The sequence below is a fragment of the Haliotis rufescens genome, unplaced genomic scaffold, assembly GCF_023055435.1.
Source record: "Haliotis rufescens isolate VD_foot unplaced genomic scaffold, xgHalRufe1.0.p SCAF_6, whole genome shotgun sequence".
Classification (NCBI taxonomy): Eukaryota; Metazoa; Mollusca; class Gastropoda; order Lepetellida; family Haliotidae; genus Haliotis; species Haliotis rufescens.
This window is the reverse complement of record NW_025964334.1, coordinates 37,070,089-37,087,855: the sequence shown is the minus strand read 5'-3', so window position 1 is coordinate 37,087,855 and position 17,767 is coordinate 37,070,089. Positions and strand designations below refer to the sequence as shown.

Below are 17,767 nucleotides of genomic sequence, written 5' to 3'. Positions count from 1 at the left end.
TATATATATGAGGCAGCCAAGAGGAAGGGAACTGGCTAGTTGACCATTATTGAACGATATCAGCTCATCTATATATATGAGGTAGCCCAGAGAAAGGGAACTGGCTAGTTAACCATTATTGAACGATATCAGCTCATCTATATATATGAGGTAACCCATAGGAAGGGAACTGGCTAGTTGACCATTATTGAACGATATCAGCTCATCTATATATATGAGATAACTAGGAGGAAGGGAACTGGCTCGTTGACCATTATTGAACGATATCAGCTCATCTATATATATGAGGTAACTAGGAGGAAGGGAACTGGCTAGTTGACCTCTATTGAACGATATCAGCTCATCTATATATATGAGGTAACCCATAGGAAGGGAACTGGCTAGTTGACCATTATTGAACGATATCAGCTCATCTATATATATGAGGTAACCAAGAGGAAGGGAACTGGCTAGTTGACCATTATTGAACGATATCAGCTCATCTATATATATAAGGTAACCCAAAAGAAGGGAACTGGCTAGTTAACCATTATTGAACGATATCAGCTCATCTATATATATGAGGTAACTAGGAGGAAGGGAACTGGCTAGTTGACCATTATTGAACGATATCAGCTCATCTATATATATGAGGTAACTAGGAGAAAGGGAACTGGCTAGTTGACCATTATTGAACGATATCAGCTCATCTATATATATGAGGTAACTAGGAGGAAGGGAACTGGCTAGTTGACCATTATTGAACGATATCAGCTCATCTATATATATGAGGTAACCCAGAGAAAGGGAACTCGCTCGTTGACCATTATTGAACGATATCAGCTCATCTATAAATATGAGGCAACCAAGAGGAAAGGAACTGGCTAGTTGACCATTATTGAACGATATCAGCTCATCTATATATATGAGGCAACCCAGAAGAAGGGAACTGGCTAGTTGACCATTATTGAACGATATCAGCTCATCTATATATATGAGGCAACCCAGAGGAAGGGAACTGGCTAGTTGACCATTATTGAACGATATCAGCTCATCTATATATATAAGGTAACCCAGATGAAGGGAACTGGCTAGTTAACCATTATTGAACGATATCAGCTCATCTATATATATGAGGTAACTAGGAGGAAGGGAACTGGCTAGTTGACCATTATTGAACGATATCAGCTCATCTATATATATGAGGTAACTAGGAGGAAGGGAACTGGCTAGTTGACCATTATTGAACGATATCAGCTCATCTATATATATGAGGTAACCCATAGGAAGGGAACTGGCTAGTTGACCATTATTGAACGATATCAGCTCATCTATATATATGAGGTAACCAAGAGGAAGGGAACTGGCTAGTTGACCATTATTGAACGATATCAGCTCATCTATATATATAAGGTAACCCAAAAGAAGGGAACTGGCTAGTTAACCATTATTGAACGATATCAGCTCATCTATATATATGAGGTAACTAGGAGGAAGGGAACTGGCTAGTTGACCATTATTGAACGATATCAGCTCATCTATATATATGAGGTAACCCATAGGAAGGGAACTGGCTAGTTGACCATTATTGAACGATATCAGCTCATCTATATATATGAGGCTACCAAGAGGAAGGGAACTGGCTAGTTGACCATTATTGAACGATATCAGCTCATCTATATATATGAGGTAACCCATAGGAAGGGAACTGGCTAGTTGACCATTATTGAACGATATCAGCTCATCTATATATATGAGGCTACCAAGAGGAAGGGAACTGGCTAGTTGACCATTATTGAACGATATCAGCTCATCTATATATATAAGGTAACCCAAAAGAAGGGAACTGGCTAGTTAACCATTATTGAACGATATCAGCTCATCTATATATATGAGGTAACTAGGAGGAAGGGAACTGGCTAGTTGACCATTATTGAACGATATCAGCTCATCTATATATATGAGGTAACCCATAGGAAGGGAACTGGCTAGTTGACCATTATTGAACGATATCAGCTCATCTATATATATGAGGCTACCAAGAGGAAGGGAACTGGCTAGTTGACCATTATTGAACGATATCAGCTCATCTATATATATGAGGTAACCAAGAGGAAGGGAACTGGCTAGTTGACCATTAGTGAACGATATCAGCTCATCTATATATATGAGGCTACCAAGAGGAAGGGAAATGGCTAGTTGACCATTATTTAACGATATCAGCTCATCTATATATATGAGGCAGCCAAGAGGAAGGGAACTGGCTAGTTGACCATTATTGAACGATATCAGCCCATCTATATATATGAGGTAGCCAAGAGAAAGAGAACTCGCTCGTTGACCATTATTGAACGATATCAGCTCATCTATAAATATGAGGCAACCAAGAGGAAGGGAACTGGCTAGTTGACCATTATTGAACGATATCAGCTCATCTATATATATGAGGCAACCCCGAAGAAGGGAACTGGCTAGTTGACCATTATTGAACGATATCAGCTCATCTATATATATGAGGTAACTAGGAGGAAGGGAACTGGCTAGTTGACCATTATTGAACGATATCAGCTCATCTATATATATGAGGTAACCCATAGGAAGGGAACTGGCTAGTTGACCATTATTGAACGATATCAGCTCATCTATATATATGAGGCTACCAAGAGGAAGGGAACTGGCTAGTTGACCATTATTGAACGATATCAGCTCATCTATATATATGAGGTAACCCATAGGAAGGGAACTGGCTAGTTGACCATTATTGAACGATATCAGCTCATCTATATATATGAGGCTACCAAGAGGAAGGGAACTGGCTAGTTGACCATTATTGAACGATATCAGCTCATCTATATATATAAGGTAACCCAAAAGAAGGGAACTGGCTAGTTAACCATTATTGAACGATATCAGCTCATCTATATATATGAGGTAACTAGGAGGAAGGGAACTGGCTAGTTGACCATTATTGAACGATATCAGCTCATCTATATATATGAGGTAACCCATAGGAAGGGAACTGGCTAGTTGACCATTATTGAACGATATCAGCTCATCTATATATATGAGGCTACCAAGAGGAAGGGAACTGGCTAGTTGACCATTATTGAACGATATCAGCTCATCTATATATATGAGGTAACCAAGAGGAAGGGAACTGGCTAGTTGACCATTAGTGAACGATATCAGCTCATCTATATATATGAGGCTACCAAGAGGAAGGGAAATGGCTAGTTGACCATTATTTAACGATATCAGCTCATCTATATATATGAGGCAGCCAAGAGGAAGGGAACTGGCTAGTTGACCATTATTGAACGATATCAGCCCATCTATATATATGAGGTAGCCAAGAGAAAGAGAACTCGCTCGTTGACCATTATTGAACGATATCAGCTCATCTATAAATATGAGGCAACCAAGAGGAAGGGAACTGGCTAGTTGACCATTATTGAACGATATCAGCTCATCTATATATATGAGGCAACCCCGAAGAAGGGAACTGGCTAGTTGACCATTATTGAACGATATCAGCTCATCTATATATATGAGGCAACCCAGAGGAAGGGAACTGGCTAGTTGACCATTATTGAACGATATCAGCTCATCTATATATATGAGGCAACCCAGAGGAAGGGAACTCGCTAGTTGACCATTATTGAACGATATCAGCTCATCTATATATATGAGGTAACCCATAGGAAGGGAACTGGCTAGTTGACCATTATTGAACGAAATCAGCTCATCTATAATTATGAGATAACTAGGAGGAAGGGAACTGGCTAGTTGAACATTATTGAACGATATCAGCTCATCTATATATATGAGGTAGCCCAGAGAAAGGGAACTCGCTAGTTGACCATTATTGAACGATATCAGCTCATCTATTTATATGAGGCAGCCAAGAGGAAGGGAACTGGCTAGTTGACCATTATTGAACGATATCAGCTCATCTATATATATGAGGTAGCCCAGAGAAAGGGAACTCGCTAGTTGACCATTATTGAACGATATCAGCTCATCTATTTATATGAGGCAGCCAAGAGGAAGGGAACTGGCTAGTTGACCATTATAGAACGATATCAGCTCATCTAGATATATATGAGGTAGCCCAGAGAAAGGGAACTGGCTAGTTGACCATTATTGAACGATATCAGCTCATCTATATATATGAGGTAACCAAGAGGAAGGGAACTGGCTAGTTGACCATTATTGAACGATATCAGCTCATCTATATATATGAGGCAACCCAGAGGAAGGGAACGTGCTAGTTGTCCATTATTGAACGATATCAGCTCATCTATATATATATATGAGGTATCCCAGAGAAAGGGAACTCGCTAGTTGACCATTATTAAACGATATCAGCTCATCTATATATATGAGGCTACCAAGAGGAAGGGAACTGGCTAGTTGACCATTATTGAACGATATCAGCTCATCTATATATATGAGGCAACCCAGAGGAAGGGAACGTGCTAGTTGTCCATTATTGAACGATATCAGCTCATCTATATATATATATGAGGTATCCCAGAGAAAGGGAACTCGCTCGTTGACCATTATTGAACGATATCAGCTCATCTATATATATGAGGCAACCCAGAGGAAGGGAACTGGCTAGATGACCATTATTGAACGATATCAGCTCATCTATATACATGAGGTAACCTTGGAGGAAAGGAACTGGCTAGTTGACCATTATTGAACGATATCAGCTCATCTATATATATGAGGTAACTAGGAGGAAGGGAACTGGCTAGCTGACCATTATTGAACGATATCAGCTCATCTATATATATGAGGTAACTCGGAGGAAGGGAACTGGCTAGTCGACCATTATTGAACGATATCAGCTGATATATATATATGAGGTAACTCGGAGGAAGGGAACTGGCTAGTTGACCATTATTGAACGATATCAGCTCATCTATATATATATGAGATAACTAGGAGGAAGGGAACTGGCTAGTTGACCATTATTGAACGATATCAGCTCATCTTTATATATGAGGTAACCCATAGGAAGGGAACTGGCTAGTTGAACATTATTGAACGATATCAGCTCATCTATATATATATGAGATAACTAGGAGGAAGGGAACTGGCTAGTTGACCATTATTGAACGATATCAGCTCATCTATATATATGAGGTAACCCATAGGAAGGGAACTGGCTAGTTGACCATTATTGAACGATATCAGCTCATCTATATTTATGAGGTAACTAGGAGGAAGGGGACTGGCTAGTTGACCATTATTGAACGATATCAGCTCATCTATATATATGAGGCAACCCAGAAGAAGGGAACTGGCTAGTTGACCATTATTGAACGATATCAGCTCATCTATATATATGAGGCAACCCAGAGGAAGGGAACTGGCTAGTTGACCATTATTGAACGATATCAGCTCATCTATATATATGAGGCAGCCAAGAGGAAGGGAACTGGCTAGTTGACCATTATTGAACGATATCAGCTCATATATGTATATGAGGTAGCCCAGAGAAAGAGAACTCGCTCGTTGACCATTATTGAACGATATCAGCTCATCTATAAATATGAGGCAACCCAGAAGAAGGGAACTGGCTAGTTGACCATTATTGAACGATATCAGCTCATCTATATATATGAGGCAACCCAGAAGAAGGGAACTGGCTAGTTGACCATTATTGAACGATATCAGCTCATCTATATATATGAGGCAACCCAGAGGAAGGGAACTGGCTAGTTGACCATTATTGAACGATATCAGCTCATCTATATATATAAGGTAACCCAGATGAAGGGAACTGGCTAGTTAACCATTATTGAACGATATCAGCTCATCTATATATATGAGGTAACTAGGAGGAAGGGAACTGGCTAGTTGACCATTATTGAACGATATCAGCTCATCTATATATATGAGGTAACTAGGAGGAAGGGAACTGGCTAGTTGACCATTATTGAACGATATCAGCTCATCTATATATATGAGGTAACTAGGAGGAAGGGAACTGGCTAGTTGACCATTATTGAACGATATCAGCTCATCTATATATATGAGGTAACCCATAGGAAGGGAACTGGCTAGTTGACCATTATTGAACGATATCAGCTGATCTATATATATATGAGGTATCCCAGAGGAAGGGAACTGGCCAGTTGACCATTATTAAACGATATCAGCTCATGACAAGTGAGCTTATGTCGTGGCTTTTTTGTAATCTGTCTTCACCTCAGAAGATAAACTTCACAAGCTTGTTTTCACCAATGATAACACCTCGATTTGTTCAAGAGGTTCAAATGTACATGTACTTCTCATGGAGACGTACGGTACAGCCTTCTGGTTTCTCCGTGTCCAGACCTATCTTCACTCCTCTGTCAAAATGGAAACTGATGAATCAACGCCTGGATTCCTCCTATATAGGGCTTCAGTGGTAATTAAGTCCTCCTCAGTCCGCATCGTGCACAATGGCAGGCATGAGTAGCATGGAATAGTTCGCGCGCCCGTGATTCAGTTAGAACACATAGTCGTCATTAATTTGCATTGTGAAAAATGGTTTTGAATTTGTGCAGAATAAGCAGATTAATAGTCATGCACGTAGTTTAGTGCATGTCTATAAAAGAGCTAGAGATTACCAGGTACCACTATATAAGATGTTCCCTCTCCTATCTAAATGGCAAATGTAAAATTAAGAATATTTGTGACCATGTAGTATCTGAGCTGTGTTTGTGCGAAAAGGACATTTTATTTATGTGGATTTTAAATTATGAACATCTGTGAATAGCTGTGCGTGTTTCAGACATCTCGTCGAAAAAAGATGTTGCGTCGTAAAATCCTTAAGGTGCTGGCCGTACCCCTATATGTCAATGAAGTCTTAGCTTTTTTGGGCACTCTATCACAATGCCTTAATGGCTGTGACCTCTTGATTGGCTGTGGATTATATCTTGTTCCGAGAAGTTATAGGTACTCTTGTGTCTGTATGACATGTACTGGGTCTTTCACTGTGTCTTTGCTTGTGTGTCCTGGCTTTTACCTTCCGTTGTCTAACTGTCACTTTCAGGCATTCCAAATATTATCACATTGTTACTAATGATCTATCCTTTTCTCAAGTTGACCAATGTATTCCCAGGTCCTTCTGTGCTAACTTCTCCACATCTAGCCTCACCACATTCAACTCTACCTTATTTACACTTCGTCTCTGTCAGATTAGCAATGGCACCTTCAATGCACAGCATCTCACTTTTCAGGGATTTGATCGCAGGAGAAACTCTTTGCTTTAAAAGATTTTTTTGTTGAATCATTGCTGCCTTTCATTCTGACATAGCATTATTTGTGGGTCCATGGTTTAACTGTAAGACGCCTGCTTGTAAGAGCACTAATTTTAAGTGTGGGTCGAAAAATAGACAGCTAATGTACATATTTCGATCTGTAAAGAAGGTCCAAAACTCTATAAAATGTTCATAAAACTCACTTTCTGCACACACTGGGACATTTCCGGACTATATATGTATTGGGTTCGGCGTTAAACAAACAAACAAAGAAACAAGCACTGTATTTATGTGTACTAGAACCATGTGTAACCATGCCCAGTGACAGTGGAGTGTACCATCTAATCAACCACCAAATTTGCCTGGCTTTGCGTTGTGGAAATTATTGATGACTCTGTAATCCAGGTGGTTGGATACTGACACAAACTCTATAAGGGTTCCTGGTAAAAACAGTGAATGAAAGGACAAGACAAGTACTGAAGTTCAGAAGGAGTAACACGTTTAATAAATAAAGACGGTGGAGCACTGCTGTATACAAAACCTGAAAGGTAGGAATAAAAGGTAAAGCTTACGTAAGAAAAGGCGCTACAAGCCAGCTGAGGAAATTACGTCCATACATGTATGTCTGTCGAAGTAATAGCGAAAGTGCGCTATGATATAAGAAAGCACTTATTATTTCGACTTGTTCCGTTACATGTGCAACTATATAACAAAAGGTGACAGAGTCCCGATCCACGAAATGTTCGAACTTCTTAATCCTTTTAAAAACTATAGAGTTACGATAGGTCGAACGGCTGCAAACTCAATTTTGGATCGGGACCCTAGTGGATGTAAAAGGTGAATATTTGACAATGAAAACAGGACCATTTCTGCAAACAATTGACATAATTTTCCATTATGTCACAATAGGAAATGTTTCCCTACATTATTTGCATCAATCTTATATCAGTGAATTCAGATGATAAATATATTGGATAGACTCTCATTATTTAGCGTATATTTCTCTGTTTAAATGTCAAGCAACTTCAACAATATGCAGCTGACATTTCACTTTAAACAATACACTTTAAATACACACATGTGCTGATCAGGAGTATAAGAGTGAATATTGCTTCAGTTCACCAAAACGTAATTTTGCTTGTCAAAATCTCCTAAGATATGACTACACAAATTAATATTTCTTACATAACATACAATGTTTTAGGAAATGATAAAACCTCCACCCCTGAGACAGCAACAATGTAGTTGCATTATGACAATTTTATTTTTAAAGGTAGTCTTCTTTCTCTATTGCAAAACTTTCCTCATCAGTCTCGATGCCTTCATACTTGGCGATTTCCGCATCTCTCTTGCTCTTGACGAACAATGTCACCAGTTCCTTTCCTAAGGCATTGCACAAATCCTCATCCCGTTCCAGTTCTTCCAGAGCCTCAGCCAGGGAACTGGGGAGCGATTCAGCATGGTCTTGTTTCCCCGGGACTTGGCACTCCATTTTCTTTTCAACGCCATCCAATCCAGCAGCAATGGTAGATGCCATCACAAGATATATGTTGCTCTTTCCTCTTGGAAGTCTGTTCTCGATGTATGTTTTCCATGGACCTTCGTTCTTGATGCGGAGACACGATTGTCGATCTTCTATTCCCCAGTTGGGAGTCACAGGTTTAAAAGGATTGATAAAGTTCCTGTAGCAGTTGACCGTTGGGTTCGTGAAAGCAGAGAGAGCTTTACTGTGCTTAAGGATACCGGCAATCCACTGTTTAGCAACTACAGAGAGTTTGTCCGGAGCACCCACTTCATAAAACACGTTTTCTCCAGATTTGTTCCAGAGGGAAAAATTGAAATGTGTAGCAATACCCGTTTTATCTTTAGAGGACAAATAAGACATGAAGGTTACTCTAAGACCTTTCTGATCCGCCATTTCCAGGAGACCTTCCTGCAAATTAAAAGCCATATCGGCGCTCTCAATTCCATATTTTGGTTTCGTCACAGCTTCAAAAAAACCTGGCCCTAGCTCAACATGGTATCTTTCAACATCAATATCAGATTCTTGAAAGTTTTTGTCGAAGTGAAATAAAACTGTGCTGTGCTTGTTCAATAACCTTTGGCTTAAGTCTGAATTGTAATCAAAAACTGGCTCCAAGGTATTATTTTCAAGGAGTTGAAACTCAATTTCATGGCCAGAATAAAAATTCAATCCAAGATTATCCAACCTCTGCAGCTGTTTCCTTGCTGCGTACCGAGGACATGCTTCTTGTGGAGAGTTGTCTTTCTTCCACCGAGACTCGCACAGCATCTCAGCAACCTTCACCCTCTCTGGTGCCCAGGGAATGGACCTCAGTGTGTCAGAGTCAGGAACAATCAATACATTGCCAAAGTTCTCCTCGTGCTCTATTCCAACAAGCTCTGTTTGAGGGCCAAATGCCAAGACACCTGAAATGATACCAACTCATGTTTATGATATTGTCCACCAAGCACAAGCATTCTTCTGCAGTGTAAAACTATATTCACTGGCTAATGCATTGAATTTCTTAATCTGACGCAAAGAATATAATATGATATATTGTATTAAACTGCAATTCGCAGCAGTAAAAGTTACTTTACACAAAGATCACGCTTTAAAATATCAAATTTTCATATATCACACATTTTTCAAATTTTGAGAAACATAATGTGATTGGAATATTTCGTTCAGATGTATCAAAGAAAATGTTTCCAGGGCCAAAAAAGAAAAAACCTGTAACCTTAAAAACATTCCAGTGATTGATATCATGAACATCGATCCACATAATTGGGATACGATGACATGCATCAACTGAGCCAGTGAGCCTGACCACCCGATCCCAATAATCGCCTTTTACGCCAAGAATGTGTTGCTGAAGACCTATTCTATCCCGAATCTTCAAGGATCTATACTAGGAAGTTGTCAAATTCAAATGAAAAGCTGTACACAAAATTTTGGTGACAACAATATTTCAACTTAAAGAGAAAATGTAACACAGTTTAGTGAGCAACATGTCGGGTGATGTTGAGTGAGTGAGTGAGTGAGTGAGTTGGGGTTAACGCCGCTTTTAACAATATTCCAGTCATATCACGGCGTGTCAGCTTAATGTGGGAGGAAAGCCCCAAGTGCTGCAGGTCTTAGACGTTTATCACTTCCGTGATTTTTTCTCGACTTCTTCAAACTTATACATTTCTATACAGTGTTTTGGACAAGTGCTTCAATGCTGTCTCGCTATCAGATCGACTCGTTAAATGATTGCTTGAACGTGCGGACTAATAAATCGATTATTTTGTACAATACATCAGGCGTCACTAATATAATTCTACTACAGGACAAATGAAATTGTTGGACGGGATTAAATTAGCCAGGCGTGGCTTATATATGTACGTCAAATGTCATACTTGATTACAGTTCTGCTCTAGGGTAAAAAGTGACTGTATGCTTCATAAACATATGTGAAATCGTTGTTCAGGTTATAATTTATTGCTTAACTCATCCAAAAGTATATTAGGCCAGGATACTCGACATATCACCCTTGATAAGATATACACATTGTGGTTATTCTTTCAATTTAATAATTTTGTCCAGAAGCATAAATGCTTCGATAGCTATTTCAACTTATTCTTTTGTTGGCTTGTAGTTTTCCATTGTTATACACTTATACAAACATTTGTCTAAATGATTGTATTAAAGAAACGTCAATATTAATTAATAATGGATAAAATTTACTATAGCCCGTGAGATATTTGAAATGTATAGAGGCAATACAAAAACTAGCCGCAGTGGCTAAGGTATCTAAAGATGTTGCCAAGGATTGGTTAAAGAAACAAGCAATATGGCAAATACACTTACCGGCCTCGTGGTATATACTGAGGAAAAAGATTGATATTTTTACAACAAATGTAGCTCATCAGGCTGACCTCTTGTTTCTCCCTCAAGGTAACACGCAACACATAAATATGCTTTAACCGCAGTAGATGCAGCTAGTCGGTACAAAGAGGCTGAACCATTAACCTCAAAAGATTCGACTGAAGTAGCTAATGCACGTGGCCGCATGTATAAACACAGACCACTTAAATGGTCTAAGTTATTTCAAGTAGATCCTGGTCGTGAGTTTATCGGATCAGTGACTAAACTATTAACAAAGCAGGATGTTGCAATCAGGCGTGCTGAAAAAGAGGCCCACCTTAGCCAAGCTATTGTTGAAAGATTCAACCGGACATTAGCCGAACGTTTGTTTGAGTATCAATATGGGATTGAAATGAAATCAGATCGATTAAGATCAAGGTAATGGGTGACACGATTATCAGCTGCTGTATCAGCGCTAAATAATAAAGTAACAAGATTATTTGGAAAGAAACCATCCGATGCCATTAAAATGAAATCTGTGACTTCCGAATGTTCAGCACCACGGAGAGAACAAACACTTCTGGATAGAGTAAGGGTAAGATATTTGTATCAGCCCGTGGACTCGAAGGAGGCCAACGTCATGCAACCGACCCGGTATGTTCTCTTAAGATATATAACATTAACCGATTTGTTATGAAAGAAGGCGAGCCTTTTCTTTTTTATCTTAAAGATGGACCGGGCAGGAGATTTGTAAGAGAAAAGTTGCTCATAGTTCCCAACGATACAGTATTACCCTCCTAAGTAACCATAAGCATAGGTAGTTACACCATCCTTATCAATCCATCTCTTTGTACCGAAGGGGAATATTGATGATACATCTTGTGACTGTCACGTCTTAAATTATTCATCTCATGTTTGAATGTTCTACCATTGAATAATGCTTCTTTATAATGTTCGTGTTTGATATGCTTTTTTACCACATACTTCTTAACACCTTTAGCTTTTCTTATCTCCTCATTATCAGACTTCGTTATAGAATACATCGCAGGTCTTAATGCAACACACTCCGCAATAGGAGTTCCAGCACATTCACCCTTCATCTTACCTAATACCTTTTTATTTACTGCGCTGTGCAATGGATTTTCTTTTTGGGGTAATCACTTGTATCGTACATATCTATTTTTTCTGCCATATCTGTATACACATCCTTGGTTTGTATTTCTATTAACAAAGAATCTGTATCGGTATATAACACCTCGCATCTATCACCGTATTGCTTCTTAAGTTCATTGTAATAGAAGTCATACATTAAGTGTTTTGGCAAGTCAAGAATACTCATACTAAAGTATACTGGTCTGTTGAATTTAATATTACTCTTCCGCATATGTAATGCTACTAAGTCATTATCAAATATCTTACTTCTGTTAAAAGCTGGACTAGCTATACGTTTCCTAAGTCTTTCTACCTAATAAGATCTGACAAATTTAACATCAACATGCTCCTTAGATTTCCCATAGTTTTACAAAATACTGAGTTGCTCATGAGCTTATATAGGTTCTTTTCAAAATCGCTAGTAGCAGTCTTTCTTAAATCTGTGTTCATCCTTATATAGGGCTCCATCCAAGGACTTTGATCAAACTTAAGAACTCTGTGTACTTTCTTTGGTTTCATGCCTAATGACGGATATAACTGGAGATTTCTATCGTGGACAACATATTTAGTCTTATCCATCAAATTTGGTACGAGTTTTCTATGTTAGCTAACTTAGTCTTTCCCATCAAGTTACGTTGATATTCTGACATCCAAACTGTATCAACCATTAATCTTTTGGGAGCTTGCAGATAACTGTTATGGTCTTTGTGTAACTCTCTTGGATATTCAAAGTCAACTTCTCGTATGTACCCTTTATCAGAATCTTCGGGAATATTATTCACATTGATATTGATTACCCACTTAAAACCACCCGTGGGTAAAGGTTGCCTCACAGCCAAACCGTACAAATTGTTGGCGTTGAGATATAATATGTGTGTAGTAGGTTTACTCGAATCATATCCTTCTACTAATTGATTATTGGCCTTAGAATACCTTTTCGCTGTCATTGATATACCACCTCTGAATCCTTTCTCAACAAACAAGTGCATATCATCATCAGTGAGTAATTTTAGTTCTACACCTGTCTTCTTCAACAATGCAACCCACGAGAGTCTGAGACTGGAATAGTACCATGCCTGATCCAAGTCATATTGTCTTAAACATGTCTTTCTAAATATCTCAAATGCATCGTTGAGTAACAGTACATTGGTTTTTATGTACAGATTATGATAATCGCCTAAATTCTTACAAACTAATTTATCCCAAACATTAAGAGCGCTTTTATAATCAGCATCGGTTATTTTTTATTCTGTTTAGTTACTATAGAATGATTCAGTGGGTGGTAATTTAGTTTCTTCAAATCTAAACAAATCATCCATATATTCGTAAGGATATACACCTTTTCTTAGCAACAAATGCAGAGTTATCTGATCAGTATATTATTTAATAGGAAAGTCATCGTGATTGTTTGCATTAGCTCAATTGTCCGGAGACAAACATGACAACTCGTTGCCTTCTCATAGCCCCTCCAATCATCCTTTGTACCCAAGTCGGGAATCGAACCCAGGTCTTCCGCGTGACGAGTGAACGCTTTAACCACTAGGCTACCCGACCGCCCCTATTTTTTAAGAAGTTATAAATATCGTCTACCTTAGAAACTATGTAAAAATCATTTTTTTACCATTTTTTATATTATTGTTGTTATAGCTGTGATGACTGTACTAATGAACAAACTAAAGTATTGGAAAAAAATAAATAATCATATTTTCGCTCAATAAAAGCTATATACAGTTGTGGAACCACAACCGAAGTCAGCGACATCAAGCGAAACAGCGCGGCTTAACACGGATGCAACATATGGTGAGTGTAGCCCTCTCCCGATCATAACACAGTAGGATCAATCTCATTAAAATCAGATCTTAGTTCTCGCTACCGCTAAACAAAGATCTGAGGACATCCCATTACGGGTCACGTCAGACCGACCTTGCGCGAACTTTGACCGACCCATTGAATGGCCAATCAGAAGGCAGCTTTCTCGTGCTTTACAGCACTAATTTCAAATTGGCGACTACGCTTCGAAACATATTTTGACAAATTCTCGATTACAAATTTGAAACCTGAACAAAAAAACCATTCTGGAATGGCTAAGAGATGGCCTAGATTGTAAGGATTCAGTCGTTAAACCCGTAACTATCGTTCGGATTACCCCATGTTAAAGTTTTCGAGGTTGCATGATGAGAAATGACATTCCGACTGTCACTTTCATGATCTGGTAAGCGACGCTCTGATTGGTCGGATGAAAGGTCGTTCTGACGTGACCCATAATGGGATGTCTTCAGATCTTTGTTTATTGGTAGCGAGAACTAAGGTCTGATTATAATGAGATTGCAGTAGGATCATCCCTGCGGGTGCAGGAGAAAATGGCCCCGGACAATTTGGAGAAAATGGTCCCAAATTTTGGAGAGAAAATGGCCCAAATTTTGGAGAAAGTAACAACAAATTTTGGCGAAAATGGACCCAATTGTTTGAGAAACAAAACTAACACAAATTTATTGATTGGAACTTTAATTTATTGATTGATAGGATATTCTGGACTGATAATTATCACAATGTAACAATGTCACATGGTTTCCACCTCCATCTCTAACTCTTCCTAACGTATAGGTCCATGGATGGCATTGCACTCGTCAGTAGTCGTGAAACCATTTAGCGTTTCGGGATATTTTAACCAGTGTGCGTTTCTCAACTGATCAGTAAGTTTGTTTCAGGTGTTTCACACATATGTCAAATGTTACTGTTCAGATAGCAAACGTGACATTCATTTTCATGATGTGCACGGTCCTAAAAAAATCCATTGCGGTAGATAATAATGAGTAATCAGTCAAAGTATCCTCAACAACAAAAGTTCCTGTGACAACAATATTTTAGTGTATTTTTCAAACAAGTGAAGTTTGGTTTTCAATATTGAAGTACATGTATGGAATCAAGTCACAAAAACGCAACTGCTACAGAAAACCATGCATTTCATGCAAAAGTTGACTTTTATGTAAGCCCCATGCATTTCACTACCCAAGAAAGGGTATAAAACCATGTGCGTTAACGGGATTCAATATGCATTGTTTAGCATCGTGCTGACAACAACCACTCAGAAAAACAACAAAAGTACGCAATTACGAAATGCCAAGCCTGTCCGAAAATGAGCGTCTGCGATCCATTGGTAAGCTTGAAGCAGGATCGAGTCAACGTGATGTTGCAAGACACCATTTGGTGTTTATGGCAACGTTGGCAACAGACGAATGCAGTCAGAGACCATCCTCGGAGTGGCAGGCCACGCGTAACCAATAATCGACAAGACAACTGGGTTCGAACAACACACCTACGAAATCGATTCCAGCCAGCAACAGTGACTGCAAGAAGCATCCCCTGCCTTCGACGAATATCTTCACAAACCGTACGTCGTCGCCTCAGATGTGCAGGGATTGTCGTCAGAAGACCTGCCAGACGTCCCATTTTGACAGGAAACCACCGTCAAGCACGTCTACAGTGGTGCAGACAGCGTCTACGCTGGACGGCCAGGCAGTGGGGACAAATTATATTCATTGACGAGTCTCGTTTTCACCTCAGCCACAGCGATGGACGGATTCGAGTGTACCGACGTCGAGGTGAACGTTACGTCAATCATTGTGTCATGGAAGAGGATTGGTTCGGGGGCGGCAGCGTTATGGTATGGGATGGGATTACAGCAAGACAGAGGACCCGTTTGATAGTGGTAGAGGGAAATCTCAATGGACAGCGCTACCGCGACGAGATCATCGGCCCTGTTGTTCTACCGTTTTTACGTCGTCATTACCTTTCAACATGACAGCGCCAGGCCTCATATTGCTTGACTTGTTCGGGATTCTCTTCAACAAAACAGCGTGAATGTCATCCCCTGGCCGGCTCGCTCCCCTGATCTCTCACTAATCGAGCACATACGGGATGAGATGGATCGGCGCCTTCAACGTCAACCAGGTGTTCCACAGACACTCCAGGAACTTCGAAACATGCTCCAGCAGATATGGACAGATATCCCACAGAGGACTTTGTGCGACGCCTGGTCCATCCCATGAGACGAAGATGTGTTGCTTGCATCGCAACCAGAGGTGGACACACATGCTATTGATTTGTAAATTGACATTTTGGCATGTTCATGTTTTTTTGATGAAATCACGCATTTCCTGAAGTCAGTATGGCAAATTAAACTATTTGAACACTTGCAGGAGTCTTTTATCTGTTGCAAACCGAAATTGTTTCAGATTTGGTAAAAAACATAACTTTGCATTAAATCTTATTCAATGTCACAGGAACGTTTGTTGTTAAGTATAGATACTGTTAGGCTAACAGTGTCTCATCTTTGGGTCCTCGCAGAGGCTATCTGCTACCGATATTGTGTTGCTGCATTAAAAACACTTATGCCTCGATAACGGGATCGGGTTGTCAGCCTCGCTGACGTATTTGATACATGTCATCATATCCCAGTTGCTTGGGTCGATGCTCAAGATATCAATCATTAGCTTGTCTGGTCAAGACTTATTTACAGACCCTCCGTCATACAGCTGGAATGTTGCTGGGTGCGGCGAAAAGCAACAAAGAAACAAACACAAGATATGGTTTGCATGCATTTGTTGCATCAATGTATCTGCTTGATAGGACTGGATCTGTAATTTTGATACTTACCCTGGAACATGTCCAGGCCTTTTTCCAGATAGGTCCTAACATGGCGTCTAGCAACCACTTGACCACGACTGCTGCCGTTCAGGTCGCAGATGGAAAACCGGACATAGTCATATTTGGCGATTTTTTTCTCGACTTCTTCAAACTTATACATTTCTATACAGTGTTTTGGACAAGTGCTTCAATGCTGTCTCGCTATCAGATCGACTCGTTAAATGATTGCTTGAACGTGCGGACTAATAAATCGATTATTTTGTACAATACATCAGGCGTCACTAATATAATTCTACTACAGGACAAATGAAATTGTTGGACGGGATTAAATTAGCCAGGCGTGGCTTATATATGTACGTCAAATGTCATACTTGATTACAGTTCTGCTCTAGGGTAAAAAGTGACTGTATGCTTCATAAACATATGTGAAATCGTTGTTCAGGTTATAATTTATTGCTTAACTCATCCAAAAGTATATTAGGCCAGGATACTCGACATATCACCCTTGATAAGATATACACATTGTGGTTATTCTTTCAATTTAATAATTTTGTCCAGAAGCATAAATGCTTCGATAGCTATTTCAACTTATTCTTTTGTTGGCTTGTAGTTTTCCATTGTTATACACTTATACAAACATTTGTCTAAATGATTGTATTAAAGAAACGTCAATATTAATTAATAATGGATAAAATTTACTATAGCCCGTGAGATATTTGAAATGTATAGAGGCAATACAAAAACTAGCCGCAGTGGCTAAGGTATCTAAAGATGTTGCCAAGGATTGGTTAAAGAAACAAGCAATATGGCAAATACACTTACCGGCCTCGTGGTATATACTGAGGAAAAAGATTGATATTTTTACAACAAATGTAGCTCA

General features: G+C 39.3%; 1 protein-coding gene across 1 annotated transcript; it reads right to left on the bottom strand.

Annotated features, from left to right (window-relative positions):
- Window positions 1–7,727: 7,727 nt before the first annotated feature.
- On the bottom strand, window positions 7,728–17,093 carry LOC124112245 (lengsin-like). The gene is made up of 2 exons (XM_046472259.1): window positions 16,897–17,093; window positions 7,728–9,668 (listed from the first exon to the last, which is right to left on the bottom strand). The coding sequence occupies exons 1-2, from the start codon at window positions 17,045–17,047 to the stop codon at window positions 8,506–8,508; spliced, it is 1,314 nt and encodes a 437-aa protein (XP_046328215.1). The 5' UTR covers window positions 17,048–17,093; the 3' UTR covers window positions 7,728–8,505.
- Window positions 17,094–17,767: the final 674 nt, after the last annotated feature.